At 36.9% G+C, this 23285-nt stretch overlaps 1 protein-coding gene across 1 annotated transcript in view; it reads left to right on the top strand.

The window, feature by feature from the left end:
• The window catches only part of KIAA1033 (KIAA1033 ortholog), a 32391-nt gene extending 10826 nt beyond the window's left edge, over positions 1 to 21565 (top strand). Inside the window, exons 11-33 of the mRNA XM_010005858.1 lie at positions 600 to 723; positions 828 to 955; positions 1640 to 1800; positions 4558 to 4684; positions 6047 to 6172; positions 6856 to 6963; positions 8184 to 8330; positions 8426 to 8505; positions 9379 to 9484; positions 10309 to 10425; positions 11363 to 11531; positions 11696 to 11850; positions 12175 to 12249; positions 13062 to 13166; positions 14525 to 14659; positions 15378 to 15486; positions 16198 to 16264; positions 16872 to 16958; positions 17690 to 17837; positions 18087 to 18183; positions 18660 to 18856; positions 20037 to 20136; positions 21498 to 21565. Coding sequence (XP_010004160.1) covers positions 600 to 723; positions 828 to 955; positions 1640 to 1800; positions 4558 to 4684; positions 6047 to 6172; positions 6856 to 6963; positions 8184 to 8330; positions 8426 to 8505; positions 9379 to 9484; positions 10309 to 10425; positions 11363 to 11531; positions 11696 to 11850; positions 12175 to 12249; positions 13062 to 13166; positions 14525 to 14659; positions 15378 to 15486; positions 16198 to 16264; positions 16872 to 16958; positions 17690 to 17837; positions 18087 to 18183; positions 18660 to 18856; positions 20037 to 20136; positions 21498 to 21565 — 2736 coding nt within the window. The remainder of the gene's footprint in view (positions 1 to 599; positions 724 to 827; positions 956 to 1639; positions 1801 to 4557; positions 4685 to 6046; positions 6173 to 6855; positions 6964 to 8183; positions 8331 to 8425; positions 8506 to 9378; positions 9485 to 10308; positions 10426 to 11362; positions 11532 to 11695; positions 11851 to 12174; positions 12250 to 13061; positions 13167 to 14524; positions 14660 to 15377; positions 15487 to 16197; positions 16265 to 16871; positions 16959 to 17689; positions 17838 to 18086; positions 18184 to 18659; positions 18857 to 20036; positions 20137 to 21497) is intronic.
• The last annotated feature ends 1720 nt before the right edge of the window (positions 21566 to 23285 follow it).

Raw genomic sequence — 23285 nt, 5'->3', positions numbered from 1 at the left:
TAATACAATTCCATTACCACGTTTTCTATTATCTTCAGAACATCTGAAGTCTCTCTCTCTCTCTGTGTATATATATATATATATATATAATAAATTTAAAAAATCTTATCTTCTTCTGATTTGTTTTTGGTAGCTTTTTTTAAAGTAACCACCAGTGGTGTGGGGATTTTATGCTTCAAGTTTCTGAAGCACATCCTACAAGTGACTTGCATGATCATTTTGTTTAGTTAATGGACAATTAGTTAATGTATTATAATGTAATAATGCAAAGAAGTATCTGGTTTCTTATCACTAGCACATCATGTGATTTCTTTTAAAATACTCCTTACCAGAAATGTTAAATAAGTAAATGATATTGATTTTTTTGGGATGTTAGTTATGAGAGGCTTTTGTTTTCAGATGTTTTCTGTTATACTAAATAATTTAAGCATAGTTAAAAAATCTGTGTGTTGTGCAGTTCAAGACTAACATCAGGTTAGTGCTGTATGACATAAACTAATGTGTTCTTGCAGCATTCGTCTCTTGCAAAATTAGTGTTCTTTTTAAGGTCTAAAATTCATGGCATTACCATTATGCTTCTTTTTTTCCTTTTTGCTTAGGCTTGTATAGAGCAACAATTTGATTCTGTAAATGGTGGAGTGTCAGTGTCGAAGAACAGCACATTTGCTGAAGAATTTGCTCATACTCTGCGCACAACTTTTGCAAATATTGAAGCCAAACTTGGTAATTCAAGCTTATGATTTTCCTGCCAGCTTCACTGTTTCTAAAAGTGAATTGCTTGTCTGGGAATAGAATTAAAAGAAGGGTTTTTTGGTGTATTTCTGCAGGTGAACCTTCAGAAATTGACCAGAGAGATAAATATGTAGGCATCTGTGGACTTTTTGTACTGCATTTTCAGATTTTTCGGACTATAGACAAGAAATTCTACAAGTCATTGTTGGATGTCTGTAAAAAGGTGAATGCTTGATTCTTTTTTTCAATAATTAAGATGGGGGGAATATTCATTAATGACATTGCTAATTTTCTTAGTTCTATAGTATGGCAAAGACATCAGAAAAGAAAGAACACATGCTTTACCAAAACAAGTAAACAAGTCAGAAAGCAGAACTAAGATTTTTCTACTTTTTTACAGTTTCATTCTCCCACCATTTTCTTTTAAAGGTGCTCTAAATCCTGTCCACTCACTTAGCAGCAAGGTAAAATAACTTGAAGTTGGCATTATTTTTTTTCTTTTCAAGATTAATGTGGCACTGAGGACAAAGCATCATTTGAGCTCTGAGTATTGTGGGACTCAATAAATGCTTTGGGTTTTACCTTGACTATAAACATGTGTTTTGATAGATCTACAGGTCCAAAGGTGATTGGGGCTTTATCAGGTGATATTAAGAAATTATTAAGTTCTCTAATATTGTTTAGAGTTACTGAGAGTGATAATATCTTTATCTGTGTGTACTTCTAGGGGAGGAATGTTTTTCAATGGCATATAATACTTTTGTAGAAACTAGTTGTACAGAAACAAACAGAATTGTGTGTATGGTTCAAAAGAGGCATAAGAAACATGAATGGCAGCATAGTATTTGTTGTAGTTGTTTATTGCTACTTGTAGTATTTTCCCACTTGTTTTCTTTTTTTTCCCCAGGTGCCAGCCATCACATTAACTGCTAACATTATCTGGTTTGCTGATAACTTTCTAATTCAGAAGATACCAGCTGCTGCCAAACTTCTGGACAAGAAAAGTATTCATACAGTTAGAACACAAAGGGAGAATTTTCTACAGCAGAAGGCACAGTCACTTACCAAGTATGCTTCCTAAATATTGCTTGGTGGTGATGTTGGCACATGTTTTATAAACACGTAGGTTTCCTCTTTCAGTGCACTGGCATGTTGTGTAGTGTTGCTCAGTGATGTGAAACAACTTCTCCATTTCACTGCAGCAATGTGTTAGCGTTGCTGAAAACGTGTTGTTCAAAATGAAGCTTTTGTCACGTGCTTTCAGAAAAATGTGCATTATGTCACCAAAAGAACAACGTTCCTGGCAGTTCTAAATATCTGATTGCTTTAATTATTTTTGCTTATATTCTTTCAACTTCCATTCTTTTAAACTAGTGTCTGGTAACCTAAGCTGCTGTGTTTTCTATTAGGGCTCTCTGCTTTCTATGTCTTTGTGGAGGTAAGTAGCTACTAGGCTTGTAGAGCGTTTTTCCTCTGGTGATGAGACTTTCTCTGCAAACCTGTCTTTCTTTATGGCTGTTTTAATTGCTTGTTAAATGGTCTTTGAAATTATCTGCATTTGAAAAGGCTTCTCTTTAGTTCACAGGGTGCTTCCTTCTCTAAGATATTTCTGAAATATGTTTCAAGGTGAGGGGTTTTTCGTTGTCAAAGGGATAAGATATTTCTGTTTATGTTGCAGACTAAAACATGAAGTTGGAAAATGAGGTTGGTGGAACAGAAGTAAAAACTTAAATTTTGCAAGTTGTCTTCCAACCCTGTAGGCAAAGCTGTCAGAACTGGGTTGGAGAGGAGCAGGGAGGAGGGGAAAAAAGCTCCATGCCTGCGTGATCCACTGGCAGGTTATTTTCACTACTGCCCTGTTTCTGTTTCAATCCACCTCTTCCTGGTTTACATCCTAAATCCACAGAATAGTCAAGAGCTGTAACTGAATTCTTTCCTGGTCTTTTAATTCTTGGATGGATCATAATTGCACTGCTGTGTTGCTTTTGGCTTTGGGCAGTGGTACAAGTCATGTCTTGCACCTCTTAAGATTAAGAAAAGGTTGAAAAATATTTCGGTTTTCGTGGACATTTTGAGGATATTCTGATACAATGCAGGTTTTGCATCCGATGATGTGATTTCTGCCAATAACTGTCTTGCTTTTTTACAACTTCCTGCATTGTCTTTGTTAACTGAACAATATGAGTACTCTGAAGTGTAATTTTTTTGTCACAATCAATGACTTTACTACATTCCTACTCTAATGGCTACAGCAAGTAGTATCGCAGTGTAACAATTCTGTAGCATGGAATAAGTAACAGTTTTCAAAATGAACTCTGTTTAAACATTTAATTACAGCTAGAGTAATTCAAGAAGATTAACTTCTGGGTGACCATGTCATTTCAGAGCAGTCCAGTTTGGCACTGATGTAATTACAAGTTTGTTATATATTTTTAAAAATACCTACTTAGTTTTACATATATATTAAGGAGTAAAGCACACAAGAGCTCTTATCCAGCTCTTTCTGACTGCAGGGGCTGTTTCTGTCATCTGCTGTATCACAGCAATGCTGCTTGCTGAAAGCTTATCTTATCAAAGATGAGTTAGTGAGGTTATCTTGGGTATGTCTCTGTGTGTTACGTGGGACATTTTTGTGTCACAGCTTTTGCTGCCAGGTAACAGTGTGTGTACCTATCACTAAATCTCCTCTATTAAGTAGTCGTAGAGACTCATGTCTCTGCTCATATATTTTATTTTTTTTTACAATCTGTTGAAGTTTCACTCTGTTGTAAGCTTCTACTGTTGCAAAGTACAGTCTGTTGTCAGGTCAGTGTTAACATACTTTTATAGATGTAAATCAGAATATACCTAAAAGCACAGGCAAAAGTGTGTGTGATCAAGGACCCTTACCAAGTGCATGAATGACATTATTTTCCCTTTTTGTGAAGGTATGAAATAACTTATTTGGCTCTGATATTGATGGCAGTGTACTGAATGGGAAAGATACAACTTTCAACACCTGGATCATTTGTTATTGCTTGATAGAACAATAGATTTACCATTTATTATGGAAGCACATTTATACTTTTTTATTTGATGTTACCATAATTACTGTTATGGTCATAGTACAGTGGGAGTGGGGGAGACTTTAAAATGCATGAGGACAGTTAAGGTTACTAAGCGGTTCCAAGTACGCACACACATACTGTCCTGTATCACAGACAGTTTTACATACAAAGCAAAGATGGTGAGACTTGAATGGGTTGCCTGGGGAGGTTGTGGGTGCCCCATCCCTGGAAGTTTTAAAGGACTGGTTGGACAGGACATGGAGCAACCTGCTGTAATGGCAGAAGGTGTCCCTGCCCATGGCAAGGGGATTGGAACTAGATGGTCTTTAAGCTCCCTTCCCACCCAAACCTTTCCATGAGTCTGTTACATTTTCATATATACTGAAAAGTTCAAACTTGGAGGAAAAATTGTAGTGTAAGCGTAGGACTTTTTTGTCTAATGCTTAGAAGCATTTTCTAGCAGTTTTATTTACTGGTTCAATTTAAAGAACTGTAGTGTTTGCACTGCTAAGGAGGGCCATTCTCTTGAAAGACAGACAATTTTTACTTTCTGGGGTGTATCTGTGCAGATGTAATTGGCAGACTAATCCTTACCAATACAGAATTAAAATGTAAATGAGCGTGAGGTTCTGATACTTTTGGGAGTGGAACGTTATTACTTTGGGGACTGAAGATTTAAAATACTTCCCTTAGAAGAACTTAAACTTTAGAAACAGAAAAGAAAATCATAGTACTCTTTTTATTTGATGTGAGCAACATTGTTTCCTTCCTTCTTCAGAGATATGCAGTCATACTATGTTTTTGTGAGCTCGTGGATGACAAAAATGGAATCTATCTTGTCAAAGGAGCAACGCATGAATAAGTTTGCAGAAGATCTTTCTAACCGCTGCAATGTCTTCATCCAGGTGTGCAGTATTATAAGGCAGTGATACAGCAAATGATGCAGCAAACTGTTGTTTTTGATGCAAGTAGTTGAACATAAAAAGAAATCCCAGGGGGTTCTGTGACCATCAGTGTGTTATTTTAAAATGTGGGAATTCTTCTGAAACTTTAAATACCCAATAGGTACTCCTAGGTAAAACTAGAACTCTAGATAAAACTAAAAAGTTTAGTCACTGAATATTTAGTCAGATTTGCTTCCATAATGTGTGTGGGGGAAGCAAATCTGACTAAATATTCAGTGACTAAACTTTTTTATTTTCCTTCTCTTGACTTAGGAAATCAGGACAGCTTCATTTCCTCTGTAGTAAAGGTTTTATGTTTTGTTTTTTTTTCCTTTTGAGTCAGTCATGGGGTACATAAGTTGGACTAAATTAGTGCCTAAATTAGTTTTATTTAGCACAGTACAAGCTTCCAGTAAAGGTTTTGTGTTGTTTCATTGTGCTTTGCCTAGTGATGGTGCTTTGCAAGAATCTCACTATGTTCTGAGGCAGCTGGTTTTCTTTTGGCCTACTAACAGCATGTAGTCTTAATGTAAGATTAATCTTATTTATGAACTTTTTTGTTAGATTTGAAGCTTACCTATTTGCCTGACAGCAATCTGATGAGAATAGATGTGATAGAAGCATGATTCCATATCTTCCATATCTCAAGCCATACATGCACTAGTGTTTGTGGTTTTTTTATATTAAAATTATTGCAGTGGACTTAAATTGTGCTCTGTAGCAAATAGTTTCGTAGACCACTTGCTGTCTTTTCCTAGTCTCTTTTTTAATCATTACTACTTTTCCTGAATAACATTTTTTGACATGCTGGATGTAATCAACATTATATTAAAAAAGTTTAGCATACATTGATTTAGAATCGATTACTTTTTTTATTGTGGTATGGACAGGTCTATTTAGACAGTGTAGGACTGTGTAAATATTGTCAGTGTATTTATTCCATGGAATCTGGAAGCTTGTTTCTGTGATAGACTGTTTTTGGGGCCATGGGGAGTTTTTTGGCAGGTTAGTTTACAATAGGTCTAAAATTATTAGACATTGGAGGCTGTGTGATTAATTAATTTGCTGACCTATGTTAAATTTGAATGGTTCTAGAAGAGGTTAATGATCAGGTGATCTACTGAATCACTGGCACTTTCATAATGTCTGCCCAGTGAAAGGGTCTCATTCAGCTGTGGGATATCAGACTTTATTATGTGGAGTGGTAGGTTCATTGTGTGAAGAGGCAAAAAACTTAGTTGTCATGAATGAAAGAAAACAGAAAGGACTTGATTAATATGAAAAAATTACTATTTTTTTTCCTTTTGTTAATTTTATTTTTAGGGTTTTCTTTATGCATATAGTCTTAGCACCATGATTAAAACTACAATGAATCTCTATGTGTCAATGCAAAAACCTATGACCAAAACCTCAGTGAAAGCTCTCTGCAGACTTGTAGAACTTCTGAAGGTAGGTGACTGGATGAAAACTTTTTCTTTCCTGTAGGTCTTTACAGGAAATGTTGCTTATATCTCTCTCATACTGAAAAGCCCAGAACTGGACACAGTACTCCATGTGTGGCCTTACTGGAGCTGAGTAGAGAGGAAGGATCACCTCCCTCAGCCTGCTGGCAATAATTTGTCTAATGCTGCCAAAGGTAGCATTGGCCTTAGTTTTGCAGCAAGGGCACACTGCTGGCTCATATTCAGTTTGGTGTCCATCATGACCCCTAGGTCCTTTTCTGCCAAGGGGCTTACCAGCTGGATGGCTCCCAGTGTAGCTGTTACGGTGTATGGCTTTGTTCCTCCCCAGGTGAAAGACTTGGCACTTCTGGTACTCTTTTTCCAGAAGGAAAACACTCTGTTCTGAGAGAACTTCAAAAACCAATGTAGAGCAGAGATGAATTATAAAAAAAAACCAAAAAAACAAACCCCAAAAAATCTTTCATCACAGTCTTGGAATATTTTTGATGCCCCTGAATGATCAGATTTCTTTAGTTTCTGAGAGTTAATTGCAACTGCTATTAAGAGTACATTCCAAAGTGGATAGAGCCTGTATTTGCAATGTGGATGAGTGCACCAGCATAAAGACAAATCCTAAAGGCAACAGTTTTGGTAGCTGTGTGAACTCTTGTGTTTTGGTGTTGACTTCAGGCAATAGAACACATGTTTTACCGAAGAAGTATGGTTGTGGCAGATTCTGTGACACACATCACTCAGCATCTGCAGTACCAGGCTCTTCACTCCATTTCTGTAGCCAAGGTATGTAATCCAAGTTCTGATAATCTTCCTAGCTGTGTTTAAGAAACATTGTGGTTTTAAATTGAAGTATTTTTCTTTTGCACAATCTGTATTGTTGCATCAATAGATGCACCAAATTTCCAGTAGGTCAGAGCTTTGCCCTAGGAACTGTGTGACATAGATGGCTATCTATTTTTTACCAAGAATGGGTCCTCTCTTCCTCTAAATTGTTTTATCACTTGTCATGTTCCTCTTGTGTTCTTTTCAGTTTTTATTTCTAGTGGTTTTCATAAACTGACCTTTTCTCACCTCTTTTCTGATGCACGTTCTTAAAGCAGTCTGTTAGAGCTCTAAGCAAACAGGCTGGTTTATATTTAAATTTTTGGTAAAATAACAGTAGTTTATATATACTGGCTGACAGAAGTTTAACACAGGTGAAAATTCACGGTTTCTCTGTGGGATAAAATGGCTTCTGATGGTAAAAAAACTATCTCTTCAAACTAATAGTTCACATATGTAGATAACGTTCATAACCTTTTTGAATTTAATTTGTGATTACTTTACAAATTACTTCTATTTGCACAGAAGTATTGTGACTCTTGTGTATTGAGTGGATATCAAAGAGAACAGATTTGTCAATGATTCTTGATAGTTTAACTACTCAGAAAATATGTAAGAGGCAAACGTTGGTAAATAGAAGAGTTAGTACTAACCTTTTTTTCCTGCTCCGCGTGGAAACAAAGCGGTGTAAGATCTAAAGTGGTGTATACCTTTCCTAGCTTGAGCACGTAATGTTAGGAACTTTACACTGAACTTTAGATTCTTAGAATCGGAAGATAATTTATTGTTATTACTATGTTTATATGTATTCAGCTGTACACTGAATTTTGTTACCAAGAACAGAGAGTTGCTGATTAAAAAAACAATTTAAAAAATTTGAATTACATGTGCCATAGAACTAAAATTGTCATGCAGTCACATGCAGCTTGCACAGTATTTATACGCTGTATGACCTGACCCATGTTTATGCTGAACTGCAAGTATTCAAAGTGTATAGATAGAGAATACTGCTGGATTGACAAAATTAGTCTGGATTCAGTTACCTCTGTTCACAAAACATAATTTGTTTGCAGAAATACTCAATTTATGCCAAGTCTATTAGGTTTTGAAATAAGAGGTAAGTGGTTGCTTTTGGGCCTAGGTAACTTTTATCTGAATTTCTGTGTCTTTCTGTCATCCAGAAAAGAGTAATTTCTGATAAAAAGTACAGTGAGCAGCGCCTGGATGTCCTCTCTGCTTTGGTGTTGGCTGAGAACACCCTACATGGGCCGAGTACGAAGCAGAGGCGACTAATTGTGTCCCTTGCACTGAGTGTGGGAACACAGATGGTAAGTGCCATAGTTGTTCCAGACCTTTACTTGTTTGGTGTGATATCTTATGAAGAAATATAATCTTGTCTTTGTTTCTTGCTTCATCTGCACAGAAAACTTTTAAAGATGAAGAGCTCATTCCCCTTCAGTTAGTTCTGAGAAAGCTAGACCTGATCAGCGAACTTACAGAGCGGTAAGCAGTGGCATGTGATGTATAGAAGGCAGCCTGGTGTCACTGGGGGAGCTGGATCTTCACTATGCAGACTGCAAAATTTGGTAGCTGCATGCTGGTGGTGATTTTTGCATGTATTGTAGGCCAGGTGTGGAAAGAGAGAATTCCAGAGCTAAACCTTGAAGCTCGCTGGTCTTTGGGCAAGTTGTATTTATTTTTCTGTCATTTTATAGGATGACTTGACATTAAGTTAAAGTCCTCCTCTTAACCCAAGCCCAGATGTTATGAGTTAATACCAGTCTGTTTGGAAGATCAAGCTGTTAGTTCACCTGTGACAGCATGTCTTACTGCTGCTGTAGTTTCAGTGGACATTCAAGTTAGATAATGTTAGCCATCTGAAAGCCGGGTGAATATCTGGATTCCATACATACTTTGTGGAGAGAGACAAACACCTTGAGTGGATCACTCATGGGATAAATTCCTGGGATAAGTGCTGTACACTCGTTATTTCAGGAGAGGCCTGTTTCTCTTTTTTTGACTTAAAGGAGAAACTTATAATATGTTTGACCTCTATGCTACTAATTGCATGCAATAAGAAAATAGTTAATTAGGATTCTGCTGTAATGTAAAGTTCAATTGTTTCAGAGACCGTGGAAGTGTTTTTCTAAAGCAAGTGCCTTTTATTTATAAAGAGCCTAGTGGAAAACAAGAAAAAATGTTCTTTATTAAATTACTTTCTTTTGAAGAATAATGCATCTGAAACATTAAAGTAACCGTATAAAACTTGGGCTTGAGAAGCAGCTGTATTTAAGCACACTAAAATAAGTATCGCTGTGTTAAAAGAACAAATGGCTTCTTCCAATTCTGTGTCTAATAAGTAATCTTGTATTCTAGAGTTCGAGCACAGTGTGACTGTTGTTTCTTATACTGGCATCGAGCAGTTTTTCCAATCTATTTAGATGATGTGTATGAAAATGCAGTTGATTCTGCTAGACTGCATGTAAGTAATAATGTTAGTAATTTAGTTCAATGAGCCACTGTAGTGGGAGGGACTCAGAGGAGGAGAAGATAAAGCTTAGGCTGAAATGATTAAGGAAAAAGCTCAAAAAAACCCAAAGTAAAACCCAGGCAAGAGTTACTGCCAGGGCAGAAATTTCTTCTTGTTCTAGAGGATATGAAAGCAATCTTTGTTCTAAATCTAGTTAAAGTATATCTGTTAAGATTGCTCTAAAAATTCTCAGGTTGCTATTGCAAACTCTGGGTCTCCGTGTGTCTGTCTCTTTGTTCCTCTCTTCATTCATTCTAATAAGAAAAAGGTGTTCATTTCAAAACTTGAATACTAAAAGCCTTTGTTCCACGTTGTGATTATGTACTTCTAAAGGACTTATCACTATGTTCAGTGAAGCTGTGTGGGATAGTTGTCCTGTAGCTTTTTTCATCTCTCTTCCCTTCTTTGAAGTATCAAGTATTCGTGCAGAAGTGAATCACACTTTGGCATGCTAATCCTGATAATAGTGGAACAGATGATTCGATTTTTTGCATGAAGTGGTCAATTACAGTACTGAAATGAATATAGTGCAAATAATTTCAGATGTTTTCAGATGAAATAGCTAATAATTATGACCGTCCAGTAACCAGATCAGTAGTAACTAAGTACTTCAGATGAACACTCTAAGGACAGGAAACTTACTAGGGTTCATGAGGTCTATTTTTAATGAAACAGGAAAGACTAGCAATTGTGTTTTGTTTGTTAGCTTTGAACACTGAGATTCTGTTGACTTGTCTGTCAGTCTGTTGGTTAAGCATAGTAGTTTCTTTTTTCAGTATATGTTTAGTGCACTACGGGACTGTGTACCTGCTATGATGCATGCAAGACACTTAGAATCTTATGAGATGCTTCTGGAGTGCTATGACAAAGAAATCATGGAAGTGCTGAATGAGGTAATTTGTTGTAAATGGAAATTAAAGGCAACACTGTGCTTGGAGTATCTTTTAGTCCATCATCTATTGGACTAAACTTGATATAGTTTACAAAAAATAACATAGAGACCTTTGAGATTGGTGTGAAGTATTTTAATAAATTAGAGAGTCTTCGTGATAATTTAGGTTATTTAAGACCTGTTGTTAATGGTATCTGTGTTGGCTGGGAACATGAAAATATTGCACTCCAAGTTATTGAAGTTGGCAAAACCTCAGTTACAGGTTTGACTGTGCAGACAAAGGAGTGCTTTTTGTTAGATTAGCTTCTGCTTGTATGAAGTACTACTGTGCTTAGTATGGGTGCATGGCTTTTAGTAGTGAAGGCTCTGTAAATGTAGGTGGCCTGTTATTATTATCTAGAATTATGAAGGATGTTTGACAGAGGGAAAATATGAATTCAGACTTTCCGAGTCCTAGATTTCAACCTTTGAACTGCTTTTTGTTTGACCAGTTCAATACCAAACGTTTACATATTCTGCAGAAAATTGGGTTAGATTGCTTATTGCAAGACACTTTCTGGCTGAGTTGGGTCTTAAATTATCAAGGTAGGTAGCCTAAGCTGGTTCCCCTTAAGGTGAGAAGTGAGAATATTTAAGTTTTAATTGTTTAAACCTGGAAGTTTTAATCATGTACAGAATGGTATCTGGTGGCTAAACCTTAACCTTTGCTGAGCTGTGTAGCTTTTTCTTGCTATTGTGTACTAGAACAAGAACATGGGAATTAAAAGTCCTTCTTGTTCCCAAGTATTGATTCACTTTGACTTGTGTGGCCCTGCCAAAGGAAACCTATCTTCACTAGTCTTTTATGTATCTCTGGAGGGAGATTTTAGTTCTGCTAACAGTATTATAACTGGACACTGAAAAATATATATAATTTTTTTTTTAACTTCCCTGAATAGCACTTGCTGGACAAATTATGTAAAGAGATAGAAAAGGACTTGCGCTTATCAGTACATACACATCTAAAGCTGGATGACAGAAACCCCTTCAAAGTTGGTATGAAGGATCTAGCTCACTTCTTCTTTCTGAACCCAATACGTTTTTTCAATCGATTCATTGACATAAAAGGTGAGGAGCTTTTCTTGATTCCATTCCTTTCATCTCTGTTACTCTGTGGCTTAGTGTGTCTCTTCACTTCTTTCCACTCTTCCCTAGACAAGTATATGTATGAGGTAATAAGTAAGTATATAATAAGCAGTATTATTTCATTTGATCCTTTTATGTGTTTACAGCTTATGTAACTCACTATTTGGACAAAACCTTCTACAACTTAACAACTGTAGCTCTTCATGACTGGGCCACCTACAGTGAAATGAGAAACTTAGCCACCCAACGCTATGGTTTAAGTATGACTGAAGCACATCTTCCTAGCCAGACTCTGGAACAGGTACAGTGCCAATAGAATATGGATATCATTTGTTCCATTACACTATCATACCAGCTAGCTATTCAGGGGAAGCTGGAAAAAAACAGGCAGAAGTGTAAATGTTAAAACATGAGCTGAGCTTCTCTTTTCTTCTCTGAGCATTATGTTACAGACATTGATAAAAAATTGTTAAGAAATTCTTCATTTTGCAAAGTAAGAACACTGCTTTTTAAAATGCTTTCAGGTAACTAGAGAAGTAGTATTTGTGTACCTTAGTGGTTAGGCATATCAGTAGTTCTTGAGAATTTTTATCGTAATAATTCTCAACAGATAATATTGTTTCAGGGTCTGGATGTTTTGGAAATCATGAGAAATATTCATGTTTTTGTGTCCCGCTACCTCTACAATCTGAATAATCAGGTAAGATACATGCCATACTTTGTCCTTGATTTGGCTCTGATTTGAAGGGCATAAGAAATGCAGAGTAGTGTACATGTAAGAGAAACCTAGGCTGTAACAAGCTCTACAATAGCTACTGCTGCTCTAGAAAAACATCTTTGCGGATGCTGTAGGTAGGTCTCAGAGAATGTTCTCTGAGCATATTGTGAGTGTGGTGTGCTAATAGAATCTCTCCATGTCAGATATTCCAGTGAAGCTAGGAGAAGGCAGCATGGGTAATGGGCTGCTATATAAGGTCATACTAAGTAGGTGACTTTTTTTACTTGAAAAGAGTATCTGAAAATGGGTTATAGAGAGATGAAGCAGTGAATGCCGTGGAGAAGACGTACAGGAAACAACCTTTTCACAGTGTGAGACCCAGGGACCACTATGAAAATGAGCAGCTTCCTTAAAGAGTGAAAGTACATTTTCTCATAGCACATAACTCAGTAGTGGAACTCATGGCCATGGTGTATAGTGGGGCCAAAGTACAAACAGGTGCCAGAAGAGTTTAGACCAATTAATGTCTGATATACTCTCAATCAGTAAGAGCATTTGGGTACATTATCTGCCTTGGAATTGTGAAATCACTGCTTTGCAGAAATTGGAAGAACCTACCAGATAAAGTTTATTGTATGCATGCTGTATTTTCTTGTTTCTTTGTTCTTTGTTTTTTTCCCTAGTCACCAGTTATTAGGTGCTCTTAGAAATAAGATATGGGGTACCCAGATCAATAATTTACCACAGAATCTGTTTTGGGTAAGAAACTTTATTTTTCCCCTCCTGCCTCCCAGATCTTCATTGAAAGAACAAGTAATAACAAACACTTGAACACTATCAATATCCGACACATTGCTAATTCAATTCGAACTCACGGAACAGGAATCATGAACACAACAGTGAGTATCTTTCGAACTATTGTTGGATTTTTATTTTTTAATGGTGCAAAAAAGTGTCCAGACTCTTGCATCTCCTCATGGTTTATTTGATTGTGCAGTTTTAATAATGGAATAGCAATGTTCTGTGTGTATTACTGAAACAAAAAAGTTCTTGGATACGACACAAATCAGTATCACAGTCTTCTGGGAGTTTTGTCACTTCTAGTTGTTACATAAAAATGAATCAAGAGATCTACAAACACGTCAAAGAAAATACAGATGTTCTAGTGGGACTTTATTTCAGTAAAGATGAATAATACTTGCCAAAACAGCGTAGTAAAATATTTCTTATTTCTAAGCTGCTTGCATAAATTCACATGTTCAAGGTTTCTCCCTGTTGAAACTTAGATACTTTTGCTGCATTTGAAGCAGAGGTTAAAGAAATGCAATGCCAATTTTTTAAACTCTTCTTGTAGTTGTTAAGCTTAAACATCAGCTTTTCCATTTGTGAAATAAAAGCTACAGTTCTCCGATTTATTGTGTAACTTCTGGTCGCAATATGTTTAATGATACCTGTAGTGCAGGTGGTCATTTTAACCAGCTGAAAGCATTTACCTCTTTGCAAGGTAGATAAAGGCCCTTCCTGTGGCATACCTACTGCACCAGGAATTGAAATATTGAACTTGCTCTCAAGTTATTACTTGAAAAGTGGAAAGGATGAGAAAAATAATTCTGAGAATTATTTTGTTCTTATTACTGTCATAGTTAAATCTTGGGGACTTAAGTTACTTAAAACAAAAATGCTGTTACATTATTTCTGGGTGATGTAGGTTTATTCACTTCAGGTTGTGAGTAAAGCTGTGTGTGCAGACATGAGAAGTAATTGGGATGTGTAGGGTAGAAATGCGCTTCTGCCTTGCGGGAGAGTGTTTCAGAAAACTTTGGGGAAGTGAAAATATGAGTGAGGAGGTTGTGTGGATGCAACAGCTCGTCTGAGGAAGTTGAGCTTGTTTGCAGTTTCCAACTTGGAAGTGTTTGTAGTGTTTCAAAAGGACAGAGAATATTGCAGACTTAACTAATGGCTGTGTAGGGCATATAATTGAACTGAAATAGCTAACTTGTGCCTTGATCCCTCTGCCCTCCCTGGAAGAGAGTAGGTCTTCCAGGGGAAGGGTTTTTTTAATTCTTTTAAACCAATGACATTAAAAACATAAGTTGAGAATAACAAATTGAGGTAAACTGAGTAGAAGGTTCCATTTTTGGAAGTTACATAATCATAAATACAAACTACTCTGGAATCTCCTGAAAAGGGGTTGCTAAATACACTTGTTACTTTGCTAACTTTCTTGATTTGTCTTTTTTTTTTTTTCTTCTCCTAGGTAAACTTCACTTACCAATTTTTGAGGAAAAAGTTTTATATTTTCAGTCAGTTCATGTATGATGAACATATCAAATCCAGACTTATCAAAGACATCAGATTCTTCAGGGAGATCAAGGATCAAAATGATCACAAGGTATAGTAATTTTTGAAGTGTTGAGAGTAACTTGGCTAAAAATAGTGCTACTTATGTGTGCACTAACTAGTAACATTCCTATTATTTAAATGTGTGTTTCCAGTCGAAATGACAGCTTTTGTCTTAGCAAAATCCATTATTACAAATGCCTGTATTCAAGGTGGTTTTGATCCATTCTGGCTGCTCTGTAAATATGTGGTTGGCTAAAATTGTTCTCCCAGTGACCTGAAAACAATAGTTTGATTGAGTCATGGTCTATTAGAGGTTCTAAACTTCTGGTCCAAGCCATGTTTAACAGTTGTCAGTTTCAGATAATAAGGTAATTCAAATTTAATCCAAAAGGGTATGAATATATAGCACTTATTCCAGTATGTCAAGATTTGGGGTATAGGATCTGATTTCCCATGCTGGAAAATTGATTTCTCAAAAATGTGTGACACAATGTATTTAGCAAAATAGGCTGCCAGCTTCTTGTGTGTCAAGTGGTACCTTCTTCTAGGAATACTTTCTTGTTCACAGTAAGACATGTATTTCATTTTTCAGCTTGGAGAAGTGACTTAGCCAGATAACTTTTGCAAACTAATAGAGACAGGCAGGTGTATAATTTTCTTAAAAAAATGAAATTGCAGATGGAATTGTACTGACATGATGAAAACACTGAATTATTTTTTAAGGGTATGTAATTATGCTTACAAATTATTCCAAAATATTTTTCTAGTATCCTTTTGAAAGAGCAGATAAATTCAACCGTGGCATCAGAAAACTTGGAATAACCCCAGATGGCCAGAGCTATCTTGACCAGTTCAGACAACTCATAAGTCAAATTGGTATGAAATCCTGTCTAAGTCAATGTTATAAATGTTATTACATGAAAGAGGTCTTCATAGTCTAGTAACTGAACTTTTAGCTTGGGCTAAAACTAGATTTGACTCTAGTCAAATGGAAAGCACTTCACTTGTATCTCATGTGAAGTAAATACTCTCAACTTAGTTACACAGAAATGGCCCCTGCATGTCTTAATAAAAAATGTAGCTCTATCTTGTATAGGTGCCTGTTCCCTTTTAAGCTCATCTTTTCTTCATGTTAGGGAAGTGTCCTTGAGTGTACTTCCCTGTAAAAAAATAGTACTCTTAAGATCATGTATTTCAGAAAAAGGCCTTATATTCAGCTGCACTGACTTTGAGGGATGCATGATGTGACATTGGTGTTTTCATCCATTGTTGCTGTAGATGTGCAGGACTGACCTGAACTTGCAAGTTTTTAATGTGTCCTGTCAAAAGAGTTTGTGCTGTTTCACCCTTACACTACCACAAAAGTGAACACAGCCTTGATAGATGATGCATTTGTGGTTTATTTCTCTACATAGAGGTTTGATACCAGGATTCAATTAGACGTTTTTTAACTTGGCTTTCAAAAGGGTTTCCTTGCCAAAACTGTATGGCAACTTTAGTGTACGTTTTGGGGATTATAGGAGTTATGAAGTGTGTGTATATTAATTATAAATTCCTTCCTTGTTTTTTGGTTTTGTTTTTTTAAAGGCAATGCTATGGGTTATGTACGAATGATAAGATCTGGTGGACTTCACTGCTGTAGTAGTGCAATTAGGTACAAATACTTCATTTTTCTGTTTGCTGCTTCTCATTCCTCTGCTCCCTGTTTATGCTGATATTCCCTGAGTTCTTACCCATCCCCCATAAATTTTTATTTAAAAGATCCATTTCTGTGCCTTTACTGAAGTAGAAATATCAGAAACAGTGCTGAAATTCAGAACTGTACAATCATTGCTTTAAACCACCAAAAATCAAACAGATTCCATGGAAAAATACTGCAAAAGCATTAGTAGAATGTGGATCTAAGTCATTGATCTTTATGTCAGTAATTTCTGATGTTAATCATTTTGAGAGGGTGCATTAAGGATATAAACAGTACAAGCTTTTAGGAGCTTGAAAAAAACATGGCTTTGATACTTCTTTCTGTATGAATGATTGTGTTTTCATAAGGTCATCAAAACATTGTGGCTTTTGCATACAAAGAAATAGTTTTCTTGCAAATAATAGTAAACTAATCAGGTGCAGCAAATGCTGGAGAGAGGAGATGGTATGATGTAAATTTAAGTACTTCAAGCCAGAACAGTAAATCAACTAAATTATAAATGGTGGTCAATACTTCAGCAAACAGTTGAATGTAACATTAACAAACAGTAAGTTTTCAGGTTTGTTCCTGATCTGGAAGATATTGTTAACTTTGAAGAGCTGGTGAAAGAAGAAGGACTTTCAGAAGAAACACAAAAAGCAGCAAGGTATCCTAAGGTCATGCTTTTGAGGTTTGAGACAGGGGTGGGATGAGAGAATTGTAATTTTGAAGTTGTGACTGCAGTCGTTAGTTGCATTTTTATGCATACTTGTGTTAAAAGTTCAACTGATTTTACACAAAAATACTTGTTTTTCTTAAAAGCAGAGAAGATAAAAGTGGTTGTTTTTAAAAAAGCTGAATGTAAAGTGGCATTTCAGGAAGTTCAGTCACTGGAACAGGCTCCCCAGGGAAGTGATCACAGTGCCAAGCCTGTTGGGTGTTCAAGGGATATCTGGATCACACTCTTAGTAGTATGGTTTAGTTTTGAGTAGCCCTGCAAGAAGCAGGGACTTGGACTCAGTGGTCCTTGCTCGATCCCCAAGGAGGGACTTGGACTTAATTGTTCCCTTCTAACTTGAGATATTTTATTATTTTTACTACCAGACTGTTAGAACCTGGTTTCTTGTCATTTACAGGCTAGCAAGCTTTCCTCACCAGATGTCTGACATCTACTTTTAGAATATTAAGGGCTTTAGGAAAGGATTCATACACTTTTTTTTTTTTTTTTTTTTGAGGAAACTAAATCAAGAAACATGATTCAAGGTAGCTGTAGAGCTCTGGTCCCAATACTGCACTGTAAGTGCAGCGAAGGAGTAAAGAGAGGCTTGTTACCCTTAAAGGGGAGTAAGCAAGGAAGCTTCTAGCAGAAACCAGGTAACACATTCCTATCCTTTGCAGGCAGTTGGACTCTGTCCTCAGTGACCTCTCGCGGAACTTTGCAGAAGGAACTGAGTACTTCAAAATGCTTGTGGATGTATTTGCTCCCGAATTCCGCAGCCCGAAGAACATGCATTTGCGGAACTTCTATATCATTGTTCCGCCACTGGTTAGTATGTGCCTTTTGTGCACTACTTTTTCACTTACACATATGCAAATGTTTTACAAAGCTTAACTTACTTCCAAAATGATCTAGGAAATGGATAAGTTTTCATCCAAAAATACCTGGTGATGGGAGACACAATTAACGTAGTTTTAGGCATGGAATGATATTAATAAGTAACAGCATGCATGCAAATACTTTTTAGAGTTTGTAAGCCTCTCTTGATGATTCCAAAACAGCTTTTCACTCTTTCAGACCCTCAATTTTGTAGAGCATTCAATCAGTTGTAAGGAGAAGCTGAATAAGAAGAACAAAAGTGGAGCAGCTTTCACTGATGATGGGTTTGCCATGGGTAAGTTTCAGCATGCTGACTAGCCTTCAAGTAAGCCAACATGCTGGGTATTTGCAAGAGAAGTTTTGTTTGTTTTGTGTGTTCTTATAATTACAGATTCCATCATTTAAGTTTGAGTTGTCTTGGCTACAGCACAGTAGAATTGAGGGCTGTTTTGTTCAGAGTCTCCTAAGCATGCAATAGCTGAGTAGGGGAGCAGACAGTTTTGTTGTGTGCTGGTGCTCCCCGATTTCTTTTAAAGCTTGTGAGTCTCAGCAGATGAGAAGAGTGCAAGTCTTGGGATACGTTAAGAGGTTTTCAAAAATTGAAGCTTGTTCTTTGTTATTTTTTTTTTTCTCCTGTTAGATTTAATTGTAAATTAATTACATTTTTAATTGTGTGGGAATGGTGAGGTTAGGCTGATTCATTAAAGACATTTGCAAAACCTTTTACAAATTACTTGTTGATTTTGCTACATGGTTTGTTAATGACCATAGGTGTGGCTTACATTCTGAAGCTTTTGGATCAGTACCAGGAGTTTGATTCTCTGCACTGGTTCCAGTCTGTTAGAGAGAAGTACGTGCAGGAAATCAGAGCTGTAGCTCAGCAACAGAATGTGCAGTCCACTAATCAAGATGAAAAACTACTACAAACTATGAACCTTACTCACAAGCGGCTGGAAGTTTGTTTACAGGTATAGTGGTGGGTCTGGTTATCTGTTCTGTATTGAGTTCTTAACCCTCACAATTCAGGTATGTTTGCTGACAGAGCTTGTCAAGAGCAAAAAACAGAGCATTGTCTACAGCAGTAATGCAGAAAAGAGTATAAAGACTTGAGGTGTATGATCTGAAGGGGATGCCCTCTCCCTGGAAGTGTTCAAGGCCAGGTTGGATGGGGGTTGGAGCAACCTGGTCTAGTGGGAGGTGTCCCTGCCCATGGCAGGGGGGGTGGGTCTAGAGGATCTTCAAGGTTCTTTCCAACCCAAACCATTCTATGATTCTGTATGATTCTATGTTTAAGTGTTTATAATATTTGAGTGAGTCAGGACTTTGACCAGATTGATTGGAAGTCTTTGTCTTACGGATTTTGTCTAATGCAACTCAAACCTAAATGCTTACATAGGAGAGAATACCTTTTTGGTTAAATTTCTTACAACAGACATTTTGCATGACACCGTGAACCCTGAGAGTTGCCCGTGTGTTAATTCTGAGTTACTAAGTTGAATGATGTTCCAGCTGTCAGAGAAAAAGGTGCATTTGAATTTTGAACCACAGCAGTTCAGGTTTCATCTGTGGTGCAAACGTGTGAGTGCACACTCTGCCCCCCCATCCCCTTTGTGATTTGAGTAGGCCGAGAGACAGGTCTGTAGTTGGCTATTTATAAGTAGCCTATGATTACATTCTGTGAAAGCACATCTGTTGTTGAAACAGATAAAGCCGTGTAGGTCCTCATGACTTCCACGAGTGTGCACTGTGTTTGGTCCTTTGCCATTACGAAAACCACATCACTCAGCCTTGGTCAGAAACTGATCAAGCTTGTGGCCATTTAAATTATTGGCTTTCATGGTTTTCCCATGGGCAAGTTTCTCCAGATTCTCACTGCTGCTACAAACATTATTTTCAGCCTCAGTGGATTAGTGACAGATTGATTGCACTGATGTTGCTTTGCTTAAATTACCCTTTCAAGTTTCTGGCTGACAAGTGCTTTGAAAAATGCATGTTAACAAGGTATGAATTCAGGAAGGTTTTCAGAAGCATTTAAGTGATTTAGATACTGAAATCTAGTTGCCTTTGATGCTTCTGAAGAATCCTATTTATATCTGTCTACGAATTTGTACTTCTGATATTCTGACACTCCTGTATCTTTTCCCACAGGAATTTGAACTCCTTTATTTCTCACTAAGTAGTGCAAGAATTTTTTTCAGAGCAGATAAAACTGCAGCAGAAGAAAACCAGGAAAAGAAAGAAAAAGAAGGTGAGTGAATGCTATACTTAGAACATGTTGGCTCATCAGAGAATGTGTCTTAGTAAGGAAAGGGCTTTTTTTCTCTCTTTCCCATAGCTGTTTTATTGCAGGTGGGTTGATTCAGTCTTCTAGAAGGAATTTTATGGGGTCAGGGGTGATTGAGTCGTCAAGAACACCTCACAGCACCCTTTTCTGGAATGGGTGAATTTTAAGCTGGGCTTCTGGGGGGAAAAACACCCCCAAAAAACCCAACAGCACAAAAAAACTCCAACCAATAAAAAAAATCTGAGACAGGAAGAATTACATACTTGCAATAATGTTACATTCAGTAACTTCAGCATCTTACTTACCTTCTCAATTACCAGTTTTGATAATGGTAACCTTTTCTGCATGACCTTAGCTGGTGTGAAATAAGCTGGTATTTTCCACCTGTTGTTTATCAGTTGTTTTCAACTTATATAGATGGATGATGTGGATACTATGTGTGACTTTCAGATGTTTATGATGTATTTTGGTCTACCAGTCAGTTACATACAAAGGGTATGATCTCAGTTTCTGGTATTGTCTCTTGCCATGTAACGTGGGTATTTTGTGTTTTGTATTAATGCTTACATATTCTCCCTCATGAATCCTGGAAGATACTCTTGAGTATGGGAAAATCCTTTTCAAAGAGATGAGAATGCTCCCAAGGATTAAGATACAGAAGTGCAGTTCAGTGACAAGTTACTTAGAAATGCAGGAAGCAGTATATTAAAAATGGAATTGGTAAATAATTTTCCTCTGTACTTGTGACAGACACAAGTGACCTGTGAGATTATAGTCACTGAGCCAAAGATCAGTTTTCTTCTGTACTAGAAAAACAGTTTGCAAAGGAAGAAATATTTTAGTGTGAATTTCTCTTTGACCATGTTCAGTGAAGTTGCTTGAGTAACTGTTAAACTCAAAACCACAACTGCAAGCATTGGGATAAGGACAGACATGTTACCCTGGTTGCTTTAGGAGAGCATGCTGTACAAAAACAGTTACTTTATTATATTTTGGGTTTAAATAGTCACTGTTGTGCTACATGCTCAGTTCTCTGAAAAAAGATGTTTTGTGGTGAGAAAAGCTTAAAATGCAGACCAGGGAGAAAAGCATTGAATGTGCTGATATCTTTGCCTTCTGCTGTAATATTTGGACATGGACTCTGCAGATGCATGAGCATGTAAATGTAATCACTGTACACAAGTTCTACTGGCTGAAGAAAACCTTTTGCCCTAAGTACAGATTCCTTCACAGGGCCAGGCCCTTTTGTACTGCAAGGTTGGTTTGCCTATACTGACCAGGTTGTAGTGAAACATGATCCATGTCTTTATTTTTTATCTTTGTAGAAGAATCTGTTAAAGCAAGCAATGGAGATCTTCCCAACTCTACACCTGCAGATCCTGTTGTGAAATGATGTGGCTGGTATGGGTGATTACTTACTCAAACAGTTTATGTTCTTGTCATTATCATAAGACTCTGTAGGGATAAAAGCCCAAGATTTGATTCATTTGCTCTGTTAAATCCAAGAGAAAATGTACAGTATTATACTAGCATCCACTGAGGCTAGGTCTGTTTGTCTGTACTTCCTGTAGGAACTTCTATTTTTCAGGAGTTTACATTATTTATAGCACTTTCTTTAGATTGAAAATAATTACATAATGTTGGCCTTGGAGGTAGTTATTTTAAAGTACAGATTAAAAAAAAAAATTCTTACTAATTTTTAGATGCATTCTTGCATCTCTAACATAGCATTTAAAAAAAAAGCAACTCATAGGCCATTGGTCTAAGGTTTGAACTGGTGCATCTCTTCAACCAGAGGAAAAAAAACAACAAATGGCATCAAGATAGTGTGTGTATCTGCTGTCCAACAAACAATCCAGTCATGTCTTTATGCAGTCCTGTTGTATTTAATGAAGTCACAGATTACACTGCAGGTGTAGTAGTGTATGTCGTGAATGTTAAAGCTTTTACACAAAACGAGATCCTTATTAATGTTTGGTAATATTTGCACTGTGGGAACTTAGGATCCTGCCAGGCATTTCTTTTCCCCAGCTGTTTTTTCCCCTGTATCAGAGAATGGGAAAACTAGAAAAGTTAACATAATAAATTACTTCTCATTTCATACCGAAGGTCTGATTTGCATCCACAGAAGTAAGGAAATCCAGAGCCAAGACAGAACCACAATCAGCTCTTCCTTTTATGACCAGACACTGTGTGATGTGTGTCTGTAACTATCAAGTGATCTTACACTTCATGACTATGATGTGCCTAACTGCAAGTTTCAGCCTCAGTTCTGTATTTCCTGGCCTTTGTCAGTCTGTTGTACCGTCTGTGTTGTTCATACAGTCTTACATGCCTGATTATTAACAATAATTGCACTGCAGGCTTCAGAAGCTGCTGAACACTGTGAGAACTCTGTATAAATATGACATCTGTTAATGCCTGCCAGTAGAGGTTCTAGGTGTGCAAGTTACTCAGATTCCTAACTTAAGTAAGTAGCTAGACTTAGCTTAAAAGTAAACAGCACTTTCATTAAAAGATATAGTTGTGTTTTAATCTCCCAGGACATCAAACACTTCATGGTCTTACTAACTAGAATAAACTACTCTAGTCAGTCCAACTGAGAATTACTTCTTGGGGTTGTTTTTTTTTTTTGCACTTTTAATTTGTGTTTTTAGACCATACTTGCCAGCTTCTTTCATCTCTTCTTATTACACAAAGGTAATGTTTTAATGCCTCATATTTTTCCATCCATCTCTGGGTCACTGGTTAAGACTGGTTAATTCCTGATGTACTTCTGATTTGCCCTTTCCTGCCAGTCACATTAGCATTCAGAAAGCTGGGATGAATGTTTTGTTGCAATCTGCAAAGACCAGGCAGGTATGAAAGTCCTTTTGTTGATTCTGAAAACATGACACAGAAGCTTCACGGACTGTTTTTATCAACTGGGCTCATATAAGTTTCTATTTTGAATTCATTATGATTGCCCTAAAAAATGCTGCATTACTTGATTTATACTTTTGTGCTTTTTTTTTTTTTAATGTATTTTTTGGTCATTTGTGTGTGCTTTCTTTTCTTGACTAAACTGTGCCCGCACTGAACGCTCAGTAGCGCTGCTGAGAGCAGCATTCCTG

This window comes from Chaetura pelagica, unplaced genomic scaffold (assembly GCF_000747805.2).
Source record: "Chaetura pelagica isolate M959 unplaced genomic scaffold, ChaPel_1.0 scaffold79, whole genome shotgun sequence".
In the NCBI taxonomy this organism is placed as follows: Eukaryota; Metazoa; Chordata; class Aves; order Apodiformes; family Apodidae; genus Chaetura; species Chaetura pelagica.
This window is presented reverse-complemented; position numbering and strand designations above follow the sequence as displayed.